General features: G+C 41.6%; 1 protein-coding gene across 1 annotated transcript in view; it reads left to right on the top strand.

Moving 5' to 3' along the window:
* The window catches only part of ptprua (protein tyrosine phosphatase receptor type Ua), a 446,907-nt gene that overhangs the window by 296,551 nt on the left and 125,982 nt on the right, over window positions 1-24,374 (top strand). The window contains exons 9-10 of the mRNA XM_081375841.1: window positions 15,953-16,062; window positions 23,120-23,321. Coding sequence (XP_081231967.1) covers window positions 15,953-16,062; window positions 23,120-23,321 — 312 coding nt within the window. The remainder of the gene's footprint in view (window positions 1-15,952; window positions 16,063-23,119; window positions 23,322-24,374) is intronic.

Here is a 24,374-nt window from a genome sequence, read left to right as displayed (position 1 = left end):
TTTTATACCATGAAATCAAAATTCATATTTATTTATGGAATATTAAGTGTTCATTTTAAACAAATTATCTGTGCACACAAATGACAAAAATAACTTCCCTAATCTTCTCTGATGACATTTTGCACTGGCACGAGGGCAGGAAAATAATCCCTCCCATCCAGCAACATGTCATTCACATGAGATCATAGCAATAACAAACAACAACAAACCTACCAACGATCCAAACAATTACCATTGAACAAAATCAAGCCCTAGCCTACATTTTTTTTCTCTGAAGCCTGATGCAAATTAAGCATGTTCTCCGTGTCACTATTAAGAAACAAAAGTTACTATATTGACAAACACTATTTTTAAGAATTCTTCATTGAGGAATATGAGTGGATAAATAGTATTTCATTTGGCTGAAAGTCACAAAATGCAAAACAGTGTGTTAGTAAAAATAGACCTAAATGAACAAAAGCCTTTAAAATGACTTAAAATACATATAATAACGAGTCATTAATAATTGGTTCAAATAAACTATCAAAAGCAAGTAATCATGGTTTTATTGAACAACACTATTAAAATGCATAATGTAATATAAACAATCAACTTACATTATGTATTATAACGGCCTGGTGATTGTTGTTGTTACACTTTACAGCATGATCAAATCCTTTAGTATTTTAGTATTGGCCAAAAAACATTCAATTCAAAATGTCCTCTTAATCTTTAATATTTGGCAACATCTTTAAGATGGAAATGCTTGCTCTGCATTTGTGATTTCACACTAGCACTATGCTTTATTATGATTTATGGTTTTAATATATTGTGCACCCTTAGAAAACAGTCTAATAATGCAGTTCATAGATTTTCGTCAACGGAATGCACCACTTTCAGTATTTTGCCAGTTAGTTAACACAGGGAAATTGCAATTGATGATTTTTTATTTTTTTTTTTATTATTATTATTTTTTTTATCTAGCACTCATATTGTATCAAGGAATCGTGACAGCCCTAAACTAATCATCTTGTAATAACTGTCACTTCAGTTTTACTTTCTGAGTATGAATTATGCAGTAAAAGAAACAAACTCAGCCATGCTGATATTGCAAGACAGTTTTCACCTCAACGAGAAATATCGTTATGTTTTAATATCGCAATATCATCACACTCCTAATACTGTATATATACAGTATACTTTCATGGATATTTTTCAAAATTTAACCCCACCCCTTCCTTAAACTTCTAAATTATATTAAATATGTAACAAGCAGATAAAAAAAAAAAAAAAACAGATAAAAAAAATCTACAAACTGTATATAAGAATTACAAAAGCCTTGTGTTTCATGCAATAAAATGAAATTCTAAGTCTTCTAAAGCCATATAATACATTTATGTGAGGAACAGAGTGAAACTTTAGGTATTTAATGGCAGAAAATGATCCCGCTGCCATATCTTTTCTGAACTTTAGCATGATGCAAACAGTCAAAAAACCCATGAAAGCCACTAGTATTTCACAATCAAAGCTAGCGTAATATTTCTTCAATTTGAGGGCAATTTTTGAATGTGTTTGTGGTTTAAATGTTACTTTGAATGGAGGTCCTCACACTTCAAGCAATCGTTTGGCCTTGGAATACTTGGAATATTTGTAAGCTTTGGCTGTAGTTGCATCTACCCATTATATCATGTGTTTTAAATTGTTTTACTCATTGACAAATGATTAGGTTTAGGGGTGGGGGTTTGGGTAAAATGTAGTTTAATATAAAAAAAAATTGTTGTGGCTGTTTAAATTGACAATCATAACCCAACATATATGTCATAATGACTAACACCCCAATATATAATTTCACAATGACAAAATTCCCATTCCTTTCATGTCTTGGTATTGACACCAAAGGTTTCTCATTGAAAGCAAGGGAGTTCTTAGTCTATCATTAAAGCAACACCATAACACTAAAGGCATTTGACAATTCTTCAAATGCCTCGGGAGTGAGAATGGGTTGGTTTCACTCATATTTGCAACTTCCATTTGATTCAAACATTAATGACTGGTTAATATTGGGAAAAGAGATATTAGGACAAGATTCAAACATGAACCGTTCCATTAAAGCATCACGACTCTTTGTCCCTATTCACACTTTAGATATCACTTCTCTTCCGAGTGTGTCAGTTCATCTTTCCAAAACATTGTGACCTCTAATTTACTGCTTGATTTAGTAAGGGTTTTGTGTAATTTAAGTTACATAATCAATAATTCAGACATTTTAGCATGCAGGGTAACATTAACACGATAAAATCAAGCACTAAATGAACAGACCTTGCACAGCTACATTCATAAATGTTTTAATAAGACAATATTGTCTTGATTGAAAGCACCATCATTTTCACTTCAAGGACTGTTTTGTAAACTCATATAGCATTTTATTCATTAGTGTTGAAGAACAGTGTTCTTTAGAACAAACCCCAAAACAGCTTGATGTAATCAAGTATTGATAAGATTCACATCATTATACTTATTATCTCCATGTTGTTCATAAACTTTCTGAGTTTGATTAAACTTTCATTTATCCAGAGTTTTTTTTTGTTTTGTTTTTTGCACGGGTCAGTAGCCATAACGCATCCATCTTTGCAAAGGCATGTATTTATCTGAGCAATTATGATGTGGGGACCGCACCAGGGCCCAGTTTGCCCGCAGTGCTCAAAGCCCAATTATAGCAACAGCACAAATATTGACTCACATAATACCACGCTTCAGCATAATTAAATGGAAGATCATACTTTTAAATGGAAGTATATGAAAAATGTATTAGAAAAGGCCACCAGCAAAATGAAATAAAGATTTTTGCTTATTTTTGCATTTTTATTTACATTGTATGTCAGGCATCACATTTTTGCTGGAGGTGCATTCTCATGCAAATGCTTTAAGATGAAACTCTCAGAGGTCAAGTGAAAACCTTGCCATCTGAAAATGAACACGGCTCATAATGAATGCTCTTCATTTATCATTTTCTGTTGGTTTATTTATATATTTTGTACTGATAGAGCTTGTTTGTGTTTGATGTGTTTGGTTAATTGGAAACAACATGAACTGAAGTTAATGAATGAATTAATTCTGCAAGTAATGTTAAATTACTGGTAGCCAGCATGCTTGCAGAAAGAGCAGTGGCAGATTTAGCAAATCGGGGGCCCAAGGCGAAGGTAGGCTATGGGCCCCTACCCATCCAATCTTTAAAAGAGAACAAAAAAAATATGTACCGACTGAATGGTGGATAGGGAGGTAAAGCTAATCTACGGGGAAGTAAAGGTTAGAGAGGAGAAAAAAACGTCCCCTTTAAACCCTGCATAGGCTACACTTCTTTACTCCTAAACAGAAACATGTTACAATGTTTACATGGTACAATTTATGGTAAGCTATGTTTTTTTTTTGCTTGGCAAATTTCACCATTTCGATTCAATTCTTGTGATTTGATTCAATATTGACTCATTTGGATAAATATTAGGTAACGTTTCACAAGACAGGCGTTACTTTTTCTCAAGAAAAAAAAAAAAAACTATCAGCTGGTATTATTTAAGGTTAAAATAAGTAATATACTGTAGTACACATATTTAGCCAAATACTCTCTATAGCTCTTTTTTTCTAGCCAATTAAATGGCTTTCCTGAGGTAAATGTTATGTGACAATTGTTCTCCAGCTGTTTTACCTCTTTTCGCGGTTGAAAAACTCTTATTGATCGATATTATGAATAAGGAATATACATTTCGGTAAGTTATACGGTATCTTTCAACATTGTTAATTCGTGTTTATTTACTATTAGGTAGAGATGATCAGTTCCCTTTCGTGGTCACTCCGAGTTACGTCGGATGACGACGATTGGGGTTTCGCTTAGAAGCCTATCACCTTCGAGTATTAGAAAACGAGCCAATGGCAATGAAATGCCATGGGTCTGCGGAATTTGCATAGCGTAACTCCGCCCGCCGCAGGGGGTATATAAGGAAGTACGCGAGCACAATGCAGACATGCTTTCGCTTCGGAGCCGAGAACTTCTCCACTCCTGTAAGCCAAATATTCTGAGTTAGTCTTCTCTTACCTTCGAGACGAGCGAACTCTCCGGTGTTGGTGTGACGGCGATTTCAGCGAGTGCTCACTACCCTGCTGGTCTGTTCAGTGATCTGACAGTTAGTGTGTTTCTCCCTGTTCGCTTCAGCATCCGCGGAGTTTATCCTCTCACAAAAAGAGCTTGCACGCGGCACGTCTTTTTAAAGATGCCTCGCCCGTGCACTTCTGGTTCCGGTCGCGAGATATTTTTCTCTGATGGGCATGAACACTGCTTAGCGTGTTTGCGCCACCTGATCCAGTGCGCTCGCGGCTGGACGATTGGTTTTTGGGAGCGGCCGCTGACACCCGTCGCCGCCCAACCCCAATTCCTTTCTTCCCGGAAGTGCATGAGGAAGTCACGCGGTCCTGGAAGGCTCCCATGTCTTCCCGTGATCGTTCGTCGGCTTTCTCCGCCTTTCCTCCCCTCGATAAAGCTGATGCTTGTGGGTACACTGGGATTCCCACGGTTGAACGTTCTGTCGCGATGCAGCTGTGTCCGGCAAGCGCTTCATCACGTGGTGATCCAAAGCACCCTTCCAAAGCCTGTAGATTCTCGTCTACTATGGTGGCGAAATCTTACAGAGCGGCGGGACAGGCAGCTGCTTCACTGCATGCCATGGCCATCTTACAGGTCTACCAGGCCAAGATGCTCCGTGACATGCACGAGGGTAGGACAGACCCAGGGCTCTTTGATGAGCTGCGCGCCGCCACTGACCTCGCTCTCCGGGCGACGAAAGTGACCGCGCGCTCCCTGGGTTTGGTGATGTCCACAGCTGTGGTCCAGGAGAGACACCTGTGGCTGAACCTGGCCGATATGCGTGAGCCTGAGCGGACTCGTCTGCTCAACGCTCCCATATCCCAGGCCGGCCTTTTCGGCGGTGCAGTCGAGGACTTTGCCCAACAGTTCTCGACTGCTCAGAAGCAGACTGAGGCCATTAAACATATTCTGCCCCAGCGTGCTGTTGCTGCTAAGCCACCGGTTCAGAGTCCTCAGCCTGCTCGCCGCCGAGGGCGCCCTCCTGCGGCTCCCGCCCCTCCCGCACGGCCCCAGCAGCAGTCATCGGGGTCGCGTCGTGGAGGAAGCCGCAGGAAGGCGCCACAGCCCTCTCCAGCCCCGCCGCCCGCTAAACGCCAGGCTAAGCGGCGCTCCTGAGACGGGCAGCTCAGGATTGGCTTTCCTTTCTGTTCAGGAGGTGGTAGCAGGGCCACTCCTTCCCCCGGTGGAGGGCCGGGGGAGAATCTTTTGTTCTCCACTCCCCGCTGCTCGTCCCACGACGGGCAGCACCCTAATGTGGTTAAAGACAGAATCGAAAATCCCAATCCTGAGCCCACAGAGCCCGAGGGCCGCAGTGCGCGCCACCCTCGGGTCCCGCCACTGCCGCCCTCTTCTGTCCCAGAGGTGCGGGATGACAGCACGCGCCGCCCACGGGCCTCGCTCCTCTCATCCCCCTCTGTCGCCAGACCCCTGCCAGAGCACGCCCCCGTGGGACGCGCGCCCTCCCCTGGCCTCCTCTGGCAGGACGCGGTTAATGACCGTGCCCCCGCACAGGGCCGCTATGCCACCCTCGCCGGTGCCGGTCATTCCGCCTCGCTGCCCCACCGACGGTACGTCTGTGGTTCGTATGACCCCGCTGGTGCACTTTCTGGAGGCCTGGCTAGAGCTTCCCAGACTGTCCCGCTGGGTCGCGAGAACCATCAGGCTCGGCTACGCGATTCAGTTCGCGCGATCTCCTCCCCGCTTCAGGGGAGTCCGCTTCACTATGGTCGGTGGCAATGCCCCTGTCATGAGAGCGGAGGTCGCCACCCTGCTGGCGAAGGGTGCGATCGAGATTGTCCCTCCAGCCGAAATGAAGTCTGGCTTCTACAGCCCTTACTTCATCGTACCCAAGAAGTCCGGTGGGTTACGGCCGATCCTCGACCTACGCGTCTTGAACCGCTCCCTTCACAGGCTGCCGTTCAAGATGCTAACGGCCAAACACATCCTCCAGTGTGTGCGGCCGCAGGATTGGTTTGCAGCGATCGACCTGAAGGACGCCTACTTCCATGTCTCCATTTTACCTCGACACAGACCGTTTCTACGGTTTGCTTTCGAGGGACAGGCATACCAGTACGCGGTTCTCCCTTTCGGACTAGCCCTGTCTCCTCCCGTCTTTACGAAGGTCGTCGAGGCAGCCCTTGTTCCCCTCCGGGAACAAGGGGTTCGCATCCTGAACTATCTCGACGACTGGCTGATCCTAGCTCACTCTCGAGACCAGGTTTGCGAACACAGGGACCTAGTGCTCCGGCACCTAGTTCGTCTGGGCCTTCGGGTCAACTGGGAGAAGAGCAAACTCTGCCCCGTGCAGAGGATCTCTTTTCTCGGTATGGAGATCGACTCGGTCGCCATGTGCGCGCAGCTTACGAGCGAGCGCGCGCAGTCACTGCTGACTTGTCTTCGTCAGTTCGAGGGCAAGAGTGCGGTTCCACTGAAACTTTTTCAGAGGCCCCTGGGGCATATGGCATCCGCAGCCGCAGTAACGCCGCTGGGATTGCTTCATATGAGACCGCTTCAGCTGTGGCTTCGCGATCGAGTCCCGAGGTGGGCATGGCAACAAGGCACGCTCCAAGTCCCAGTGACTCCAGCCTGCCGTCAGACCTTCACCCCGTGGGCGAACCTCAATTTTCTACGGGCCGGAGTGCCCTTAGAACGAGTTTCCCGGCATGTTGTTGTATCAACAGATGCCTCCAACACGGGCTGGGGCGCCATGTGCAATGGTCATGCTGCCGCGGGCTCCTGGACAGGACCCCAGCGCCTTTGGCATGTCAATTGCCTCGAGTTGCTGGCTGTACGTCTCGCCCTGCACCGCTTCCGGGCGTTGCTCAGGGGTCAGCACGTACTAGTCCGATCAGACAATACCGCAACAGTAGCGTACATCAACCATCAAGGTGGTCTACGCTCCCGCCGTATGTCGCAACTCGCTCGCCACCTCCTCATATGGAGTCAGAAGCATCTGAGGTCGCTTCGAGCCATTTATATCCCGGGACACCTGAACCAGGCGGCCGACGAGCTGTCTCGAGTTCGGCCTCTCGCTGGAGAATGGCGACTCCATCCCCGGACGGTTCAGCTGATTTGGGATCAGTTCGGCGACGCACAGGTAGACCTGTTTGCCTCCCACGACTCGTCCCACTGCGACCTGTTTTATTCCCTGACCGAGGGCACGCTCGGCACGGATGCACTGGCGCACAGCTGGCCGCGGGGCCTACGCAAATATGCGTTTCCCCCAGTGAGCCTCCTTGCGCAGACCTTGCGCAAGATCAGGGAGGACGAGGAGCAGGTCACTTTGGTTGCCCCGTATTGGCCCAACCGGACCTGGTTCTCCGAACTAGTACTCCTCGCGACAGCACCTCCCTGGCCAATTCCTCTGAGGAAGGACCTCCTTTCTCAGGGACGGGGCACCTTATGGCACCCTCGTCCCGATCTTTGGAACCTCCATGTGTGGCTCCTGGACGGGACGAGGCAGGTTTGAGTACCCTACCACCTGCGGTGGTGGCTACCATCACTTCCGCTAGAGCATCGTCCACGAGACATGCCTATGCGTTGAAGTGGAACCTCTTCGTCAACTGGTGTTCTTCTAAACATCAAGAACCCTCGAAATGCCCCATCAGTGTCGTGCTTTCCTTCCTGCAAGAAGGGTTGGAGCGAAGGCTGTCTCCCTCCACCCTGAAAGTGTATGTGGCCGCCATTGCCGCCCATCACGAAGCAGTCGATGGTAAGTCTCTGGGAAAGCACGACCTGATCGTCAGGTTCCTGAGGGGAGCCAGGAGACTAAATCCTCCTCGTCCTCCCCTCGTTCCCTCTTGGGACCTCTCAGTGGTTCTAACTGCCCTGCAGAGCGCTCCATTTGAGCCTTTGCAATCAGTGGAGCTTAAGTTCCTGTCAATGAAGACAGCACTCCTGGTTGCATTGGCCTTCATCAAGAGGGTAGGGGACCTGCAGGCATTTTCGGTTGACGAAGCGTGCCTGGAATTCGGGCCGGCTGACTCTCACGTGATCCTGAGACCCCGGCTTGGATATGTGCCCAAGGTTCCTACCACACCCTTTCGAGACCAGGTAGTGAACCTGCAAGCGCTGCCCTTGGAGGAGGCAGACCCAGCCTTGGCACTGCTCTGTCCAGTACGCGCCCTCCGTGCTTATGTAGACAGAACGCGGTGTTTCAGGACCTCAGACCAGCTCTTTGTCTGTCATGGTGGGAAGCTGAAGGGAAAGGCTCTCTCAAAGCAAAGGTTATCACACTGGATAGTGGATACCATTGCGTTGGCATACCAGCAGCAAGGTCGTCCGTGCCCCCTTGGTGTGAAAGCCCACTCCACACGTAGCGTGGCTTCCTCTTGGGCTCTAGCGCATGGCGCCTCGCTAACAGACATTTGTAGAGCTGCAGGCTGGGCGACACCCAACACTTTCGCGAGATTTTATAATCTCCGAGTAGAGCCAGTTTCTTCTCATGTACTCGCTTCAACCAGCCGGTGCTAGATTCTGCTCAGGTGTCTTCGCTTGCTCGCCATTCCCCTCCACGGACGGGATACGTGCGATATTTTCCTCAGGTGAGTCTGATAAGCTCTGAGTTCCTCCAGCACTGCTTATGTCAACGCCTGAGTTATGCCAAAATTCCATACTCAGCTTTTGCGCTTGACTAGGTGCCACCATGTGCATGGTCCCCCCTCTGGGCGACCCCCACATGTGTATTCCGCTGTAAGTCTCCTTGTGAGCGTGTGTCTTTCCCTTGGCAAGCCACCTTGCCACCCCTGGGGTTTAAAATTCCACCTGCGGCTGGACACCTCAGTGATCTTCCATATGCAGCCTCTGGCCATATGTGTATTCTAAGTCCCCCCCATCAATGGCTGGGCATAATTTCATACTTCTCTCTGGAGATATGCTTCCCAGTGTACCTTGGTATCCCTGTGTTAACCCTCTGAGGTCTGAGCTGTTTTCTGGGCCCTGGAGGTGTCCTGACATGCTCTGACATTTGTGGTTATTTCTGTTACTTGTGACATTTTCATGGCTAAAGTCTAATTACACTGTATTCAGCACAAACTCTGCTACAATAATATATCAGCAGAATGTATGTAAAAGTTTGTAGTTTTGAGATAATGACATTTATGCGTGGTTTGTGAAAATACAAAAATAAATTCTCACTGAAATAAGGTCATGAAACCCATACTGATTATTTCTTCACAAGACTTTTGAAAATTGTATCACGTAGCCTAGAATATTTGCTCTAAAACTATGTGAGAATCACCCTGACTGCTCATTCAGAGAAGACAATATATTGATTTAAAAATTTTACGACGTGTTTTGTGTTACAAAGCAATATGCGAAGAGGCGGATCACCTCATTAATATGAAAGCTTTCCACACCTGAGAAAGACAAAGAACCTCCCTAATGGCCCTATTAGGAGCTTATCAGGGCCCATCATTCTGACCACCCTTGCACAAAGAATGAGGAGATTTAAAAAAGAATGGCTTTTAAAATTGTTTGGATTTATTTACAACACAACATAATCCAAAGATACACAACAAAAAAGCACTTATTGAAGAAAGAGACCTTTGTGCCATTCCTAAAAACATTGTACATACCTTTCATTTTCTAAGGTGTTTGATTTTCACTTTACCATGTTCATGTACAGAGACATGTACTGTGAATGTTGAAGTCAGCAGGACTCAGTGGCATCTGGGCCCTGAAAAAAAAAAAAAGTGAACATACTGATATCAAGAGAAAGGCCTGCACGATTTTGGGAATACATTTTAGAATTTTCTTGTTAAAATTGCTTTTTAAAATTCACAGAATACACACACACACACACACAAATGTTTCCAACAATATATAATGAACACCAGGTTTGTTGTGCCTTGTAGGTATAGGCTATGCGCAGTGCTGCATACAATAATAACAATATAGCAGCCTATATATATTTTCAAAAAGATTTCAGTAACAACTAAGCTAGAGAAAAATATATTGATTATCATGTTACTTCAAATGTTTCCATTCGTTATGATGATATGAAATGAGATAATAGTAAAAACATGAAGCCGTTTGGAGCGTTTTGCTTTTCCAAAATATGATACATTCAAACGCGATCGCGATCAAAAATATGATACATTAAAACGCGATCGCGATCAAAAATATGATACATTAAAACGCGATTGCGATCAAATATAAAACATTATGGTTAGGCCTACCATATACATAGCCTATCTACGTTTGAGCAGATATCCACAAACACAGTAACAGTAAACACGGGTCTAAATATTATAATATTCACCATATATCTAGCAACAGTTCAACTGCAATGTGAAATTTATGCAACAATAGCAAACTAATATGTAAGAATTACTTACCTTATCTTTCTTGTCTTCAAATATCGTTCTTCTTCTTCTTCTGATGTAAATCCAATGTAAGCTCAGGCACGTCTTTCAAACTCGACGAAAAGTGAAGTGAAGTGTTTTGTTGTTGAGGTAATGAGGGCGATCGCGTTCCATGTGGAGATTTGCATGTGAATATCTTTTGCGCGAGTGGGCGTGGCCGAATTAAAAATAATTAGGAAGCGTTTGAGAAGCTGGAAATCTTGTTGGTTTTATACAAATTACTTAAACAGAGAATATTTGTTTTCGTTTTGAATCCGATCATTTAAAAGTACACACTTAAATGTTTATAAAGGTGTATGGCTCATAAATGTGTGACAAGTATTCGCTGAGTTTTGTTTCAGTTTATAGACGTGCTCAAGAAAAAAAAGTTCACCGCGACGGAGAGGCAGAACGCACACACTGTTTATTTTCTTTATTTTACAAAAGCACAATGTTTTGATTTGATTGGAAGTGGACACATACAAAAGTAGAAATACCACAGATTCTTTTTTTATATTTATTTTTTCTGTATGACCATAAATGACGGAGAAATTTAAGTTTATAGTGCTACAATGTGGAGAAAATCCAGCAAAACGCGCCGGCGCGTTTGTCGACCTCAGAGGGTTAAGTAGGACTCCTTCGTTCGTGCTAGTCTCACAACAGGGAGCTCAGACTTACGCAGGGCACTGGAAGACAGCCGAGGTGGCGTGATTAGACTGGAACCCCAATCGTCGTCATCCGACGTAACTCGGAGTGACCACGAAAGGGAACGTCTCGGTTACGGATGTAACCCTCGTTCCCTGAGTGGGAACGGAGACGTTACGTCTTCCTGCCACTTCCGCTGTACCGCTGAAAAACGCCTGGGGCCAGTCTCGGCTCCTCAGCGAAGGCATGTCTGCATTGTGCTCGCGTACTTCCTTATATACCCCCTGCGGCGGGCGGAGTTACGCTATGCAAATTCCGCAGACCCATGGCATTTCATTGCCATTGGCTCGTTTTCTAATACTCGAAGGTGATAGGCTTCTAAGCGAAACCCCAATCGTCGTCATCCGACGTAACGTCTCCGTTCCCACTCAGGGAACGAGGGTTACATCCGTAACCGAGACGTTCACGTGCCGCTATAGGAATCTGTCACGTCACATTAAAACGGCAAAACGGTATTGTTTGAATTTCGTAATAGAATTGACAGAGCTGAATCTGAGAGCTGAGATCATGATTCATAAACTGCTCAGTTTTTTCTGTCGATCTCCGTGTCCTCTTTGCTTCACGATTTTTCTGTGCATTGGACGTTGTTGTTCCTGATCTGTATCCCCAACAGTAGCCATAAAAAAGTTTGTCATCTTTAGCAGCGTTCCCAAATACTTATCAGCGTCTTTTCACTTTTTTTCTTTTATTTGAGCCGCTTGGGTAACTTCGAAACTTTAAATTTTCGCGTTTAGACTCGTCTTGCTCTGGGGATCAATTGCTCTATTTCCCAGTCCCCCTGTTACTGCGTGTTGTTTATCTTTCGCGCCGCACACCTTTTCGGACTTTTTGCTTTCCTCCCGCTTCCTCCTTTTTTCAGCACCGCTTGGGTAGCTAGCTTCGCTTCATTTTTACTCTGTCTACTAGTCTATGTGTCTACTACTCTGTACACTCTGTCTGTCAATCACTTCTTTTTCTCCGTCAGTTTTTTTGGCACAAGCCGTGTCACTTTCGCAGATGCGCAGTAAAAGTGAGATAATGGAATAGTTCAATGTAGTGAGGCGGGGGGGCCCCCTCCTGTCTGCGACACTAATGATTGATGCCATTTTTCGCAAATGGAGTTTTAGAAATATATAATTTGAAAAAAAAAGAAAAAAAAAACTTAAGCATAAGTTAATAGGGCATTTTGGGGGCCCCTAGGTAGCTCGGGGCCCAAGGCAATTGCCGACCTTTGCCTAATGGTAAAGTCCGCCCCTGAGAAAGAGACAGAGAGAGTTAATGAGAAATGCGAAGTAGGGATATAAAAACTCTCTGCTGCTTTTCAGCCTGTTCAAGCATCTGTATAGAGATGGGAAATGCATGGAATATGAGGATTTGGTTAGATTCCAAAATATTTTGGACGACTACTCATTTTTACTACTAGTCAGTGTTTACCCTATCTCACCACATGACATGCAGAATCAGCAGTCTATGATGTTCTATGAAGCCTTGGACATCTTGAATGGCTCCTCCCCCTTTTCAAATAGCCAATAGTGTTTAGTTTACCTCAGACTGCAATAGGCTAGTTGCACGTGGCCGTCATGTTGGATTTCCGATCAGCGAGTGTGCGGATAGACACTTCTGGTTTAGCTTTACGCCTGGTGCAGGGAGCCGGAGAAAGCCGAAAATGATCACTTATAGTTGTTTATAAAATCAATTATGTCACTTAAAATACTACTAAGATCTATATCACTATCACACGAGCCAATGGCAATTGAATGCACGGATGCATAGTCAGATTAATGAATGAAATACAACTGTTCACGAACAGAAGATTATCTTATGCATACTCATGCTGCATATGCATACAGTATGCAATGACAATTATGCCTACTGTAAATATGATACAACTATGATTCGAGTTGTTTGCATAAAATACCCCGTGAACATTCTTATGTTTGTCCTGTGATAGGCTACAATTTATCTCCATAAATACTATTTCCTCAATTCTGCGCATATTTTTTCACTTACTTACATCAATTGCTCGATCAATCTTATCTTCACATATTTTAAATTTACATGCTTTCTTTGCATCAATTATCTTTATAGATACAAACAATGGCTGTAAAAAAATTAATCTTAATAATTGTGATTAATTTACATTTTTAACTGTAGTTAACACAAACAATCTAATATAGCTAACTTAATAAAGCTAAATTTGTGTATATTTTACATTTATATATGTATAAATACGTATAAATATATATGTATAAATACATTTCGGTCTCCATCTCCGAGTTTTTGGTTGGGTTGAAGTCATCCCTGCGGATCTTCTGCATCCACTCAGCCCGTACCGCAGCGTCAGCAGGGAATGCATGAAAGCTGACTTCTTTGTTGTAACGTAACGTGACGAAACGGTACATAACGGCACACAACAATGAAGTGCTGAGGCTGTCACCCTGTGAAAGGCAAGTCGTCTCTCTTGAATCCTAAAAACACTCATTGTGAAAAATGATCTCTCTGGTAATAGAACTCGGTCACTGTTGTCTCTCGCTCTCGCTGTCTCCTGCTCTCGCTGTCAGATAACTGGAAGTTTTCACCGGAAGTACTGGCCCACACACTCAAGTTCGAACATCAACGGTCGCCATATTGTGCACGGAGCGAATTCGTACTTGACAGCACCATGGAAGCGAATCCGAACGCTGTTGATCCATTTCAATATTCAATAGTAACGTTAGAGGTGTGAATAAATTCTAGCCATTTCATTCTTAACCATTGTACAGTCGGAATAAAACTCGAGCGTTTAAGCAACACACATCTCCAACCCATATATTGCTCCATGACATGTTAATGGTCGGTTTGGGCAGGTGGTATTTATAGCATAGGGGGCGGGACGTAATCCTTGGTTACAGATTACTTTCAGCTGTCTGTCATTAAGTTCCCTGTGTATTTATTTCTCTTTCAGTTTATGGTCGGTTCTCGTCAATGTAAATGTGTTTTCCCCTGCGTTAATCCTTTTTCAGAGTATTTGTTATTAAACCCTGTTTCCTTGAAGTATTCCTCATCATTAGAGTTTTTTTTTACCAGGTTACGTGACAGTTTTCTCACTATTCTTGATTTCTAACACACCCCCACCACGTCCAGCATAGTCTTCCAGCTGTCAAAATGAAAGCTGCTGCTCTCCTTGTGTTTTTCCATCGTCACCTGTCGTGTTCATGTGTAAATTGCGTCAGCTTATTTCTAGCTGGCACAAACCTTACTCTACAATTCTACTTAATGATTATTATGGTTCCTAGTCTGGCTATCACCTGACCAAGCTCAATCTTTTAAGATTGAACATTGGTCTGGGGAGTCTGCTCTGTATTTTCTATTGCACAAGAGGCGTGATCAACGGGCATAGTTCAAATGACTCTGTACGCAATTGGATAATCCTTCAACCAATCAGACCAACAATCCGGGCAACGTACTTTGCAGAGTGATGCGAAAACTCCAGGCAGGAAATGTGTAACCAAACGTGTTGATCAGCGGTTTGCAGAAGCAGCAATGGAATCGAGTGTTTTTTGCAGGTTATGCAAAAAAAAAACATGAAAGTTAGTGGTATTTACACCCACTCAAGCGAGTTATTTGCTAAAAAGAAGCCATTGAGAATCGTCGAGAGGTTAAAAGGAATTGGACAGAGCCGCAACGGCTCTGGAATTGGATTGGATTAAACCCACCAATAGCGCGCCAGGTGGATAAGCCAGTTTGTGATTGGTTCCCGCAAATTTATAAAGGAAGCAGCAGAGATAAATGTACAGGTTTCCAGCCTGAGCTGCAGCGCAAAATCAAATCGCCGGCAGATCAGGCTGGGTTTACCCAGTCTATATGGTTCCATTAGCAGTGTAGTAATTCTGTGGAAAAGAATAAAATAAAAATAAATAGACAATCTGTCCTTAATTGCAATCATATCATGTATTTTGTTTGCCTGTGAGCCATTTTGTGTACGCCATGTGGGAAAAAAAGTATTTACGGGGCAAAGGAAGCATAGAAACTCTGTGGCATATTACACTTTTTTCCCCCCAAATTGACAGTATTGATGTATTTGTGAAGAAATCACAATTGCTGTGTACCACAGAACAAACAATTTGATTATAGGCTGGGCCCATAAATGCTGTTTGCATCTACATTTTTTTTTTTTTTAAAGGGAACCAATTCTGCACTAGCTGTTTGCATAAGGAAATCATTTTCCCTTAACTTTCCTCAACACTGCCCAAGACTCAGCATTTAAATAGCCTTCTGGAAGCCAGACTTCATATAGCTCATAACACTCAGTATTACATAAGTTTCCCCAACTTTCATACTCACTGAGCCCTAATGAGATGATTTCAGCCTGTAGCCATGGTGAATATCTTTGGCCTGGATGAAAGTTAGATCCCTTTCTCGCTCTCAAACATAGCATCAAGTGTTCTCTCTTTTTCCCTCTCTCTCTCTCTCTCTCTCTCTCTCTCTCTCTCTCTCTCTCTCTCTCTCTCTCTCTCTCTCTCTCTCTCTCTCTCTCTCTCTCTCTCTCTCTCTCTCTCTCTCTCTCTCTCTCTCTCTCTCTCTCGCCCTATATTATTCCACACCGTGTGTTGGTAAAGAAGACAACAAATTGCCTGTTGTGCCCTCTACCGCTGCGCTCAGATATGAGATGGATCTGTGGGTTTCTAGAACATCAATTTGTCCTTCTAAAGTTTCCTCCCCTCTAGTCTATAGCATCTCCACCTGTTCCATCTCGACCTTTTTTAACAACTCGTTTTAAGTAAGATGGATCTGACTGTCTGATCTGATTGTTTTCATTCTTTTCCTGCAGTCCCAGGAGGAATTGCACCAGAGTCTTTAACCTTCACCCCATTGGATGATATGATCTTTCTGAAGTGGGAGGAGCCTTTGGAGCCCAATGGTCTGATCACACAGTATGAGGTAATATGTTATTTAAAAAAGCATTGTAAATGGAAACATGTATTCTAAAATTAGACTTAGTAAGTAGTAATTAACTAAAGTGTGTCAGGCTGTAAATGAGTTCAAGCTAAATAGTTTTTTTATAATAACCCAGCGTATATCAAAATAATATTTAGACTTTAAACTGCATCTGAGGTGACATTTGTACAACAGAATTATTTTTTTTTAAATGGAAAACAGAGGCAGCTTAAATATATTTATTTATATCATCAATTTACCCTTTACTACCCTTGTAAAAAGAGTACACTTTAATCCTGACTCTTCTAAGCCTTGGGAGTGAATAGCCAAACATCGTGTCAGAGGTTACTCTTTGGCCGGATCTCGACTCGCGTACGGACTTTACCGGAAGCCAGTGATTATACTCCATAAAATTATAAATATGTATATTTGTCTTACAAAAAAGAATTGCTTCACTTCAGAAGGCCTTTATTAATAACCTGGAGCTATGATGGATGGATGCAATTTATTTGGTCTTCGAAATCTAAGTTAGTCACTCCCATTGCGAAGCTTGGAAAAGCCAGGATATATATATATATATATATATATATATATATATATATATATATATATATATATATATATATACAGGGTCCGATTTGCCGGGGGAATGCGTGGGATTTCCTCCTTTCTGGTCCATGTATCCCTGCCTCTGCTTAATTATTTTTATCATAAAAATACATTTAACCCCCCCTCAAAGTGATCAGTGCTATTACACTAGTGGCGAGGCGGATCACAAAACTTATCACGGATCCGTGGTTTGATTAAAATCCATTTTATTTTAAAATGTGCTACTTTGACTGGCTCCGCAGCCTCTCTGTAATCACCACTCTGCAGACTTGCTCAATGTCCCGTCCACGGCGCTATATGATTGGTTACACCTCACGAGTAATAGCCTATCAACATTGCGAGACGGTTGCAGGTCTTTTTTTACGCCACATATTTAACATATAACTGAAGCGGGAATAAACATCACAGTCTGATTATCTGTTTCTATAATGACAAGCAGAGTTAGTGTCCCAGTCACACCACTGAGAATGGCCGAAGTTACACATACAGTGTTTTACTCAATTGAGGCAAAACGCAAAGGTTTTTTGATTACTCACTCACTCTTGAGCGTCTGGCGCGAGTGAGTTCAATGTTAAGTCAATGTAAAGACGCGTTTACGCGCGTCTAGAGGTCCTGCGGCGCGAAGGCGTTTTGCGCGGCGCGATAGACGCGAAGCCCGAATGAGGCGAATTGACTTTGTCGGCCCGGCCCAACACATTAACGGTAATTATGAGCCCAAGCCTGATTTAAACCCAGGGGTGGCGCCAGGGAAGTTGAGATGAAGCAAAGATGAAGTTGTGTTCATCTCCGTGGTGAATGCGCATGGAGAAATGCATGGATTACATCAGTGTGATGCCTATTTCTTTTCGTTTTGAATTGTTTCGTTTAAAGACATTTCAAGCTTTCTTTAGATATATTTCTTAATATTCTCTTTGAGGCATACACTTAGTTTCGGTTAATTTATGATGAGATCCGCTCCAGTTAACGTGCAGTGCAAGTGACCGGGGTGCGCCGGCGCCTCCATGATTATAGCCTATGTCTGCTATATTTGCTTCTTATTTATTAAATACATGCAATTCGTTGATGAAAAATGTATTAAAATTAAGATAAAATGTATACAAAACGAAATGCACTTGAAAGAAAGTCTTTCTACAAAACAAAACTTAATGAAGTGGTCAAAATCATGTCTGACCCACTCCAAGTCTCCCGATATACTGCACATCCTATCTTACTCGTGCTGTTCACTTTTCATAAATCAACATAGATGGAAAAAAATGGGGGTGTTTTATTTCTCTGACCTACATATGTGCAATTTAGGACTTTTGAAGGCCAAACAATTATAAGAAATAGCTTTAAAACCTTATCATTAGATTATTTGTCAATACCTGCTCTCTCCTCATCTTCATATTTATTATTTTCTCAGTCTTCTTATCCTGGCCTATTTCTTCCCCTCCTAAAACTGAACTTTGATAGTCTTTTCATTTTCGTCTGTGTCAGTGACGAAAGTAAAGGCTCAACTGATATTTATACGTTTTATGAATCATTTTCTTAGACAAGTTAATTTACTCAAGGCTACCAGGAATGTCAGTATTGCCATTAGGAATCTTCTGCAAGCTTTGGAATTTGAAAACGTCTGTTTTTACATGTTAAAAGTAATTTTAAATAATACAAATTATAGGCTACGTTTACCGCCGTTGGTGGAATTGGCAGACGTTCCCTTAAGCATTGTGCGCCGTGGAAACGCGTCAAAGCATTCTCATGTATAATTATGCAGCATCAATGCACGAATGATTTTGAATGAATATTTCATCATGTTGATATAATACAATGGTCACATAATGTTAAAACTAATCTTGCTATTGATATCTTTGTTAGACTGCCGACCCTATAGAACACATGTCCGGCTAATATCGAACCTAAAACGAACGTTACCGCGCTCAACCTGCGGGAGTGCATTTCACGAATTAGTAATCGCTGGAGTTCAGCGGGGAGGAAGGAAAGACTTTGTCTGCGTGAACCCGTGTAGATGCACTTTATGCAGTGAAGATTGTAAAGTGTTTGATAACTTTATTCAATTTCTGTATATTTCACCTGTAGACAGTTGGGCACAGCACAGGTCAATATGACATTTATTATGGGCTTATGTGAAGATTGTTTTAAGTTCACTTAAATTAAAAGTTGTTCTATTTTTTGTTAGAAGTTGTTATATTTTTAAAATTGATAGCTTTCAGTTATAGCCTACTGCAAAAAATATTGCCGACCATGCCACGGCGGGCCAGACTAAAAACCCATAGCTTACCTTGTATGGCTGATGTTTGTTCTAAACAAGTCAGTCGTCTGCGTTTTGAATTGAATGTGTTCACATCGTCATAAACTTAGCCTATCTGTTCGTTTTCTTTTCAAACACCAAAAGTGTCAAGTTGTTACGGCGTCCCGTCATCTATGTCAAGACGTTTTTCTTTATTAAATGCATCATAGATAGCGATTAAGCCATTTTTTTTAACGTAACTGAAGAGACGAATTAGCATGTTCTTGTTAATATTATTAGGAAATAGTTTTAATGCATAAAAAAAAAAAAAAAAAATCACATTTACAATAGGCTAATTATTGAAAAATTGTTTAACGTTGGAAAATTGTATTATCAAAAACGCCCCTGTCAGAGCCCCTTAGATGTCATGTGCCCCTGGGCAAGTGACCAGTTGCCCTAATGGTTAATCCGGCCCTGCCTAGGAGGAGTAGGCCTAGTAGGCTACAACTCTAATTTAATTCAACAAGGTTTTAGAATATAGAATAGTTTTTAAACAAAATAAATATTTTTAAAGTTTACTATCCCGGCCCGGTGTGATGCGTGCGAGTGGAGGAGACGCTGAGCATGACACGTGACGTGTTGCATTTTGTAACACAAGTGCTGGATCAAGGGCCCGGCCGGGTCGGGACTCGGGTCAAGTTCGGGCTCGGGCAGAGAATCTAAGCCCTGATTTATCCGTTCCTGTCCGTTTTCAGAATGTCACCAAGTACAAATATTTATGTCATTTTTCAGTGCGAAAACTCTAGCTAGCTAGCTGGGAACAATTAAAAGGGTCCAGAGCAGCAAATGCAGTGAATGAAGTTCATGTTCTCATGATTTATTTTTATGAATAAATATGTTTCAGAACACCCCCCCCTCTGTTTTTTTTCGCAAATCGCACCCTGTATATATATATATATATATATATATATATATATATATATATATTTTTTTTTTTTTTTTTTTTTATATACTGTATAACTCAGATTGTGTTTGGCTGAAAGAAGTAAGTCATAAACACCTATGGATTGAGGGTGAGTAAATAATGGGATAATTTAAATTTTTGGGTGAACTAACCCTTTAAAGGGATAGTTCACTTTGAAAATAAATTTTGGTATGTTTTAGCTTACCTCAAGGGCATCCAAGATGTAGGTGTCTTTTTTTCCGCAGTAGTTTCAATTTGGATATTTTTAGGTCAAACCATTCTTGTCTGTCAGTCATATAATGCAGGTCGATGGTCACTGTATCAAAACACAAGCACAGAGTCCAAATTAAAACAATTCCCCATCGTCCAAATTAAACAATTCCCCATCGTAAGTACACATTGATCGCCTAAGACACGAAACGAGCGGTTTGTGTGAGAAAATGAACAGTATTTATATCGTTTTTACCTCTTGTAACACAGCACACGTCCAAATGATCTGACGGCGCGGGCGGGTATAGATATATACATAGATGTCGCCTTGGCTACGGTTTCTTAATGAACTGCAGTAGCAAAGGCGACATCTAGTGTATACATCTATACCCGCTCGCGGGTAAAGGTAAAATGTGTCCTTAAAATAAAATAAAATACCTTTATGGTCTTTTCTGATGTGTGTCCATTAAAGGGTTAGTTCACCCAAAAATGAAAATTCTTTTTTCAAAAGTTTCTTTCTTCTTTTGAACACAACATATATTTTGAAGAATGTTGGTAACCAGCCAGTTGACGGTATTGAATTCCATTTTTTTTTCCTACTATGGAAGTCAATGGCTACCGTTAACTGGCTAACAATGGCTATCCTTTAAAATATCTTCCTTTTAGTTCAACAGAAGAAAACAGCTCATACAGGTTTGACACATAAGCATGAGTAAATGATGATATTTTTTTTATTTGTGTGTGAACTAACACTTTAAGTTCCTGTGTTTTTGAAGAGTTCTGACTGCACAGTGAAATGTTGCTTATTTAAATCACTTTCTTCATCAGTCATTAAACTGATTAATATGAGGATCATATATTGAAGCAATGTTGTGAAAAAATGTACGGTGCATCGGAAGTCCTATTATAATGATGACATCACAGTTTATGCTGCCTTTGATACTGCTAATGCAAGCTGTATTTACTCTGCAAGATAAAGATTCATTTAGGGGATTGTCTAACTGTTTCAGCAGCCTGATCTCATTGTTTATTCGTAGGCATAAGTATGTAACATTTACAGGGACAAAAATAAACTTTTTTGTACGTTTGGATGGATTCTGAAACGTGCAATATGGACATATTGGCAACATCTAAAACGTAAACATTTACATATTTACAGCTATAGAGACGCAAGATATTTATAAATCAATACATTTTATGTACAAATGCATACAAACTTTCATGCGTTCGTGTTGTTTTATATAGGAGTGCAATCCATTTTCTCTTTTGTTTCTTGCAGGGTTTGTTTTTATCCCTCACTCTCCCTCCCAGTCAGAGAGCCATTAGTGTGTGTAAACTCTCTCCATCCTTCACAGAGTCTAGGTGTTCTTATGCTAATCATGTTGCAGTTCATTCTCCAGGCTTCAATTAGTCGAGGAACAAACATAATTGCTTCTTTGCCTTGCAGAGACTGTCGGATGGGGCAATTGTGTTTAAGTGCTTTAGTCTGGTAATATTTCACTGCTTCAGCCCACTTCAATTACCTCAGCTGTCAGCTTATGCACATGTAAACTTCTGCTTACACTCAACACTCATTTGGGAGTGACGTGTGTAGCTCTATGTTCACTGTGCTAATAGCTGTTGTTGATGGTCTAAATTATGTTGATGAATTTGGTAACCATTTCTCAGTGGTTGATATGCTGCATTAGCATTTTAATAAAAAGTAGTTGCAAAATGGAGCATATAATTTATATAAAGTTGATGGATATTGAGAGGGATGATGAAGTTTCTCTGTTATTCAGTTAGGCTAACATTTCAAGGTAGTTGTTTTAAATTCTGTCGAACACTTCTGCATTAAAGTGAAGGTACCTAGAGAGGGTAAACATTTTTCAAGCTTTCGTGCGAGTACTTTTTGCAATATTTGTTTCACTAATTAAGCAAGATAAATGAATCACTCTTTTAGGTGGCTCCTCCGACTTTAAAATTAATGTTATAAGAGTATTCCAAAGTGAGGGCGGTAGTGGAGTAGTTTCAGCAGATTCTTCAAACAGCCTGTAATGAAGACTGTCATTACACCTTAAAGTTTGTATAGATATCTATATATAGATGCCATCCAGGTCTGTTTCATTTTGGCTTCTACAGCTGAGAAAGTAGTCTAAAAAAGTACATTTGTATTCATATTTTTTCAATGTATGTATCTTAAAAAATGTTTTTTTTTTCAGACATGTCAGTGTAGAATTTGTTAAGTATCTTGCTTGTGTAACCATTAGTCCTTTTAGATAAGATTCCATCAAATATGAATTGATTTAATAAAAAAAAAGATGACCCTGTGTGATGACTACCATGGAACAATACAAAATATCACACATAAAGACATAATCTATTCAATAATATATGTATCTCTGCAAATATCAAATCAGACTAGAACTGAAGGTTTTTTTTTTTTTTTTTTTTGAGATAGGTAGGATAGATCTAGTTATGGGTCTACTGAAGTTAAAATGTCCTCTCATTATTCAAGTATGTCACAATACCCTGGGGACAGGGTTAAAAACAGATTATTCTTTGAATCATTGTCATTAGGACCATATGAATTAACCAAAAGAATCTCTTGACTCAATTGGAAACTCTGGATGAAAACATACCTGCTGTGTTGCATTTTATATGAAATATATTAAATGGTTTATACATTGTGAGTCCTCTTGCATAAAAGAAAATGGAGCAGCAAGATCTCACTGGGGAGTAAATGAGTCTAGAAATATTATGTCTGAAAGCATGTTTAGGGCTTGAAATGGCTTGCTTTATACCTCCATACCCTTAACATTCCATGAATGCTACCAATTTTGTTATATTGACAACAGTTTCTTGCATGAAACAATCTTTGTAGCTTAAAATGTGCTTTCAAAAAAGAAAATAAGGAAAGAGAATTGGTTTTGCTGTGGATCAAGTGAAGCATACAGTAGTATCTGCAGTCAGAGTATAAGACTGCATCACAGGGATTCATCAATACTGTTCCTCCACCATAAGGTATTACATAATTTCCACTGAATTCACTGTCTGTTATTGGTTTTTAGATCAGCTACCAGAGCATCGAATCGTCCGATCCCAGCATCAACGTTCCTGGCCCACGGCGCACTGTCTCCAAACTAAAGAACGAGACTTATCACATGTTCTCCGGGCTTCACCCTGGCACCACATACCTGGTGTCTGTTCGCGCCCGCACAGCTAAGGGCTTTGGCCAGACCGCCCTAACTGAAATCACCACCAATATCTCAGGTGAGGAAATATGCATTGCCACAAGGAATGTATGGGGATATGAGCCATGTCAGCAAACCTACAACTTTTAGCTGTGTCTCTCTGAATCTGAAGTACTTAATTATAATTTCTCCACTAGAAGCTAGATGGTTTTGGTTTTATCGCTGGAATGAATGTGAGATGCCTGCAAGGGCCTTTTAATTGGTTCAGGATTGGACTTCATTTATATGTAATCTAAGCTAGGCAAAAGCTACTCTTTTGGCAAGATGGACTCTCTGAACAGCAGAAATATTGATACCAAGGTTTACCCATGCTTGAATCGACAAAGTGAGGGGAGGACAGTGTAAACTGAGGGGAAAATGGTAAACCCTTTGAAGAAAACTTTTTTAACCAATAAAATTACAGACCTGTGGTGAAAGTCTCTGGCTTTACATTTGGTAGCTCAATAAACTGACAATTAACGAGAAGCTGATTAGTCTACACTCCTTTGGTAGTTATGACCAAACAATGAGCATCAATTGTACAATCCTCTTTAAAAAGCCTCATTAAAGGTATAGTTCACACGAACATGATTTATTCGCGTCACTCCTAACATCTTGGAGCTGCTCATTTATTACCATAGGCTATCAAGCTCCAAAAAGACAGACAGTCAAACAAACAAACAAACAAACAAACAAACAAATAAATAAATGTCTTCTTTCAGACTAGTGGAAAGAAAATATCTAAAATATACATTTAAGTGTTTATGATATACACTTTATCTATTTGTGGCCGAAGATGTATGCACTGAGCCAGTAATCTCCAATTCAGTAACACTTAAAAAACAAACTGTCCAATTTTAATCCTATCCATATATTTACAAAGGAGTTTGTTCATATATTATTCAACTGATTTGTATAGCATTTTATTCCTAAAACACTGAGAGATATGTGTGTGTGTGTGTGTGTGTGTGTGTGTGTGTGTCTGCGTGCGTGCGTGCGTGTGTGTGTGTGTGTGTTTCTCACTGATATTTTCTGATTAATTGAATGACATCCAAGACAATTGAGATATCCAAAATCCCCTTTAACTCTAAGA

The sequence above is a fragment of the Scardinius erythrophthalmus genome (assembly GCF_964197995.2).
Source record: "Scardinius erythrophthalmus genome assembly, chromosome: 10".
Classification (NCBI taxonomy): domain Eukaryota; kingdom Metazoa; phylum Chordata; class Actinopteri; order Cypriniformes; family Leuciscidae; genus Scardinius; species Scardinius erythrophthalmus.
This window is presented reverse-complemented; position numbering and strand designations above follow the sequence as displayed.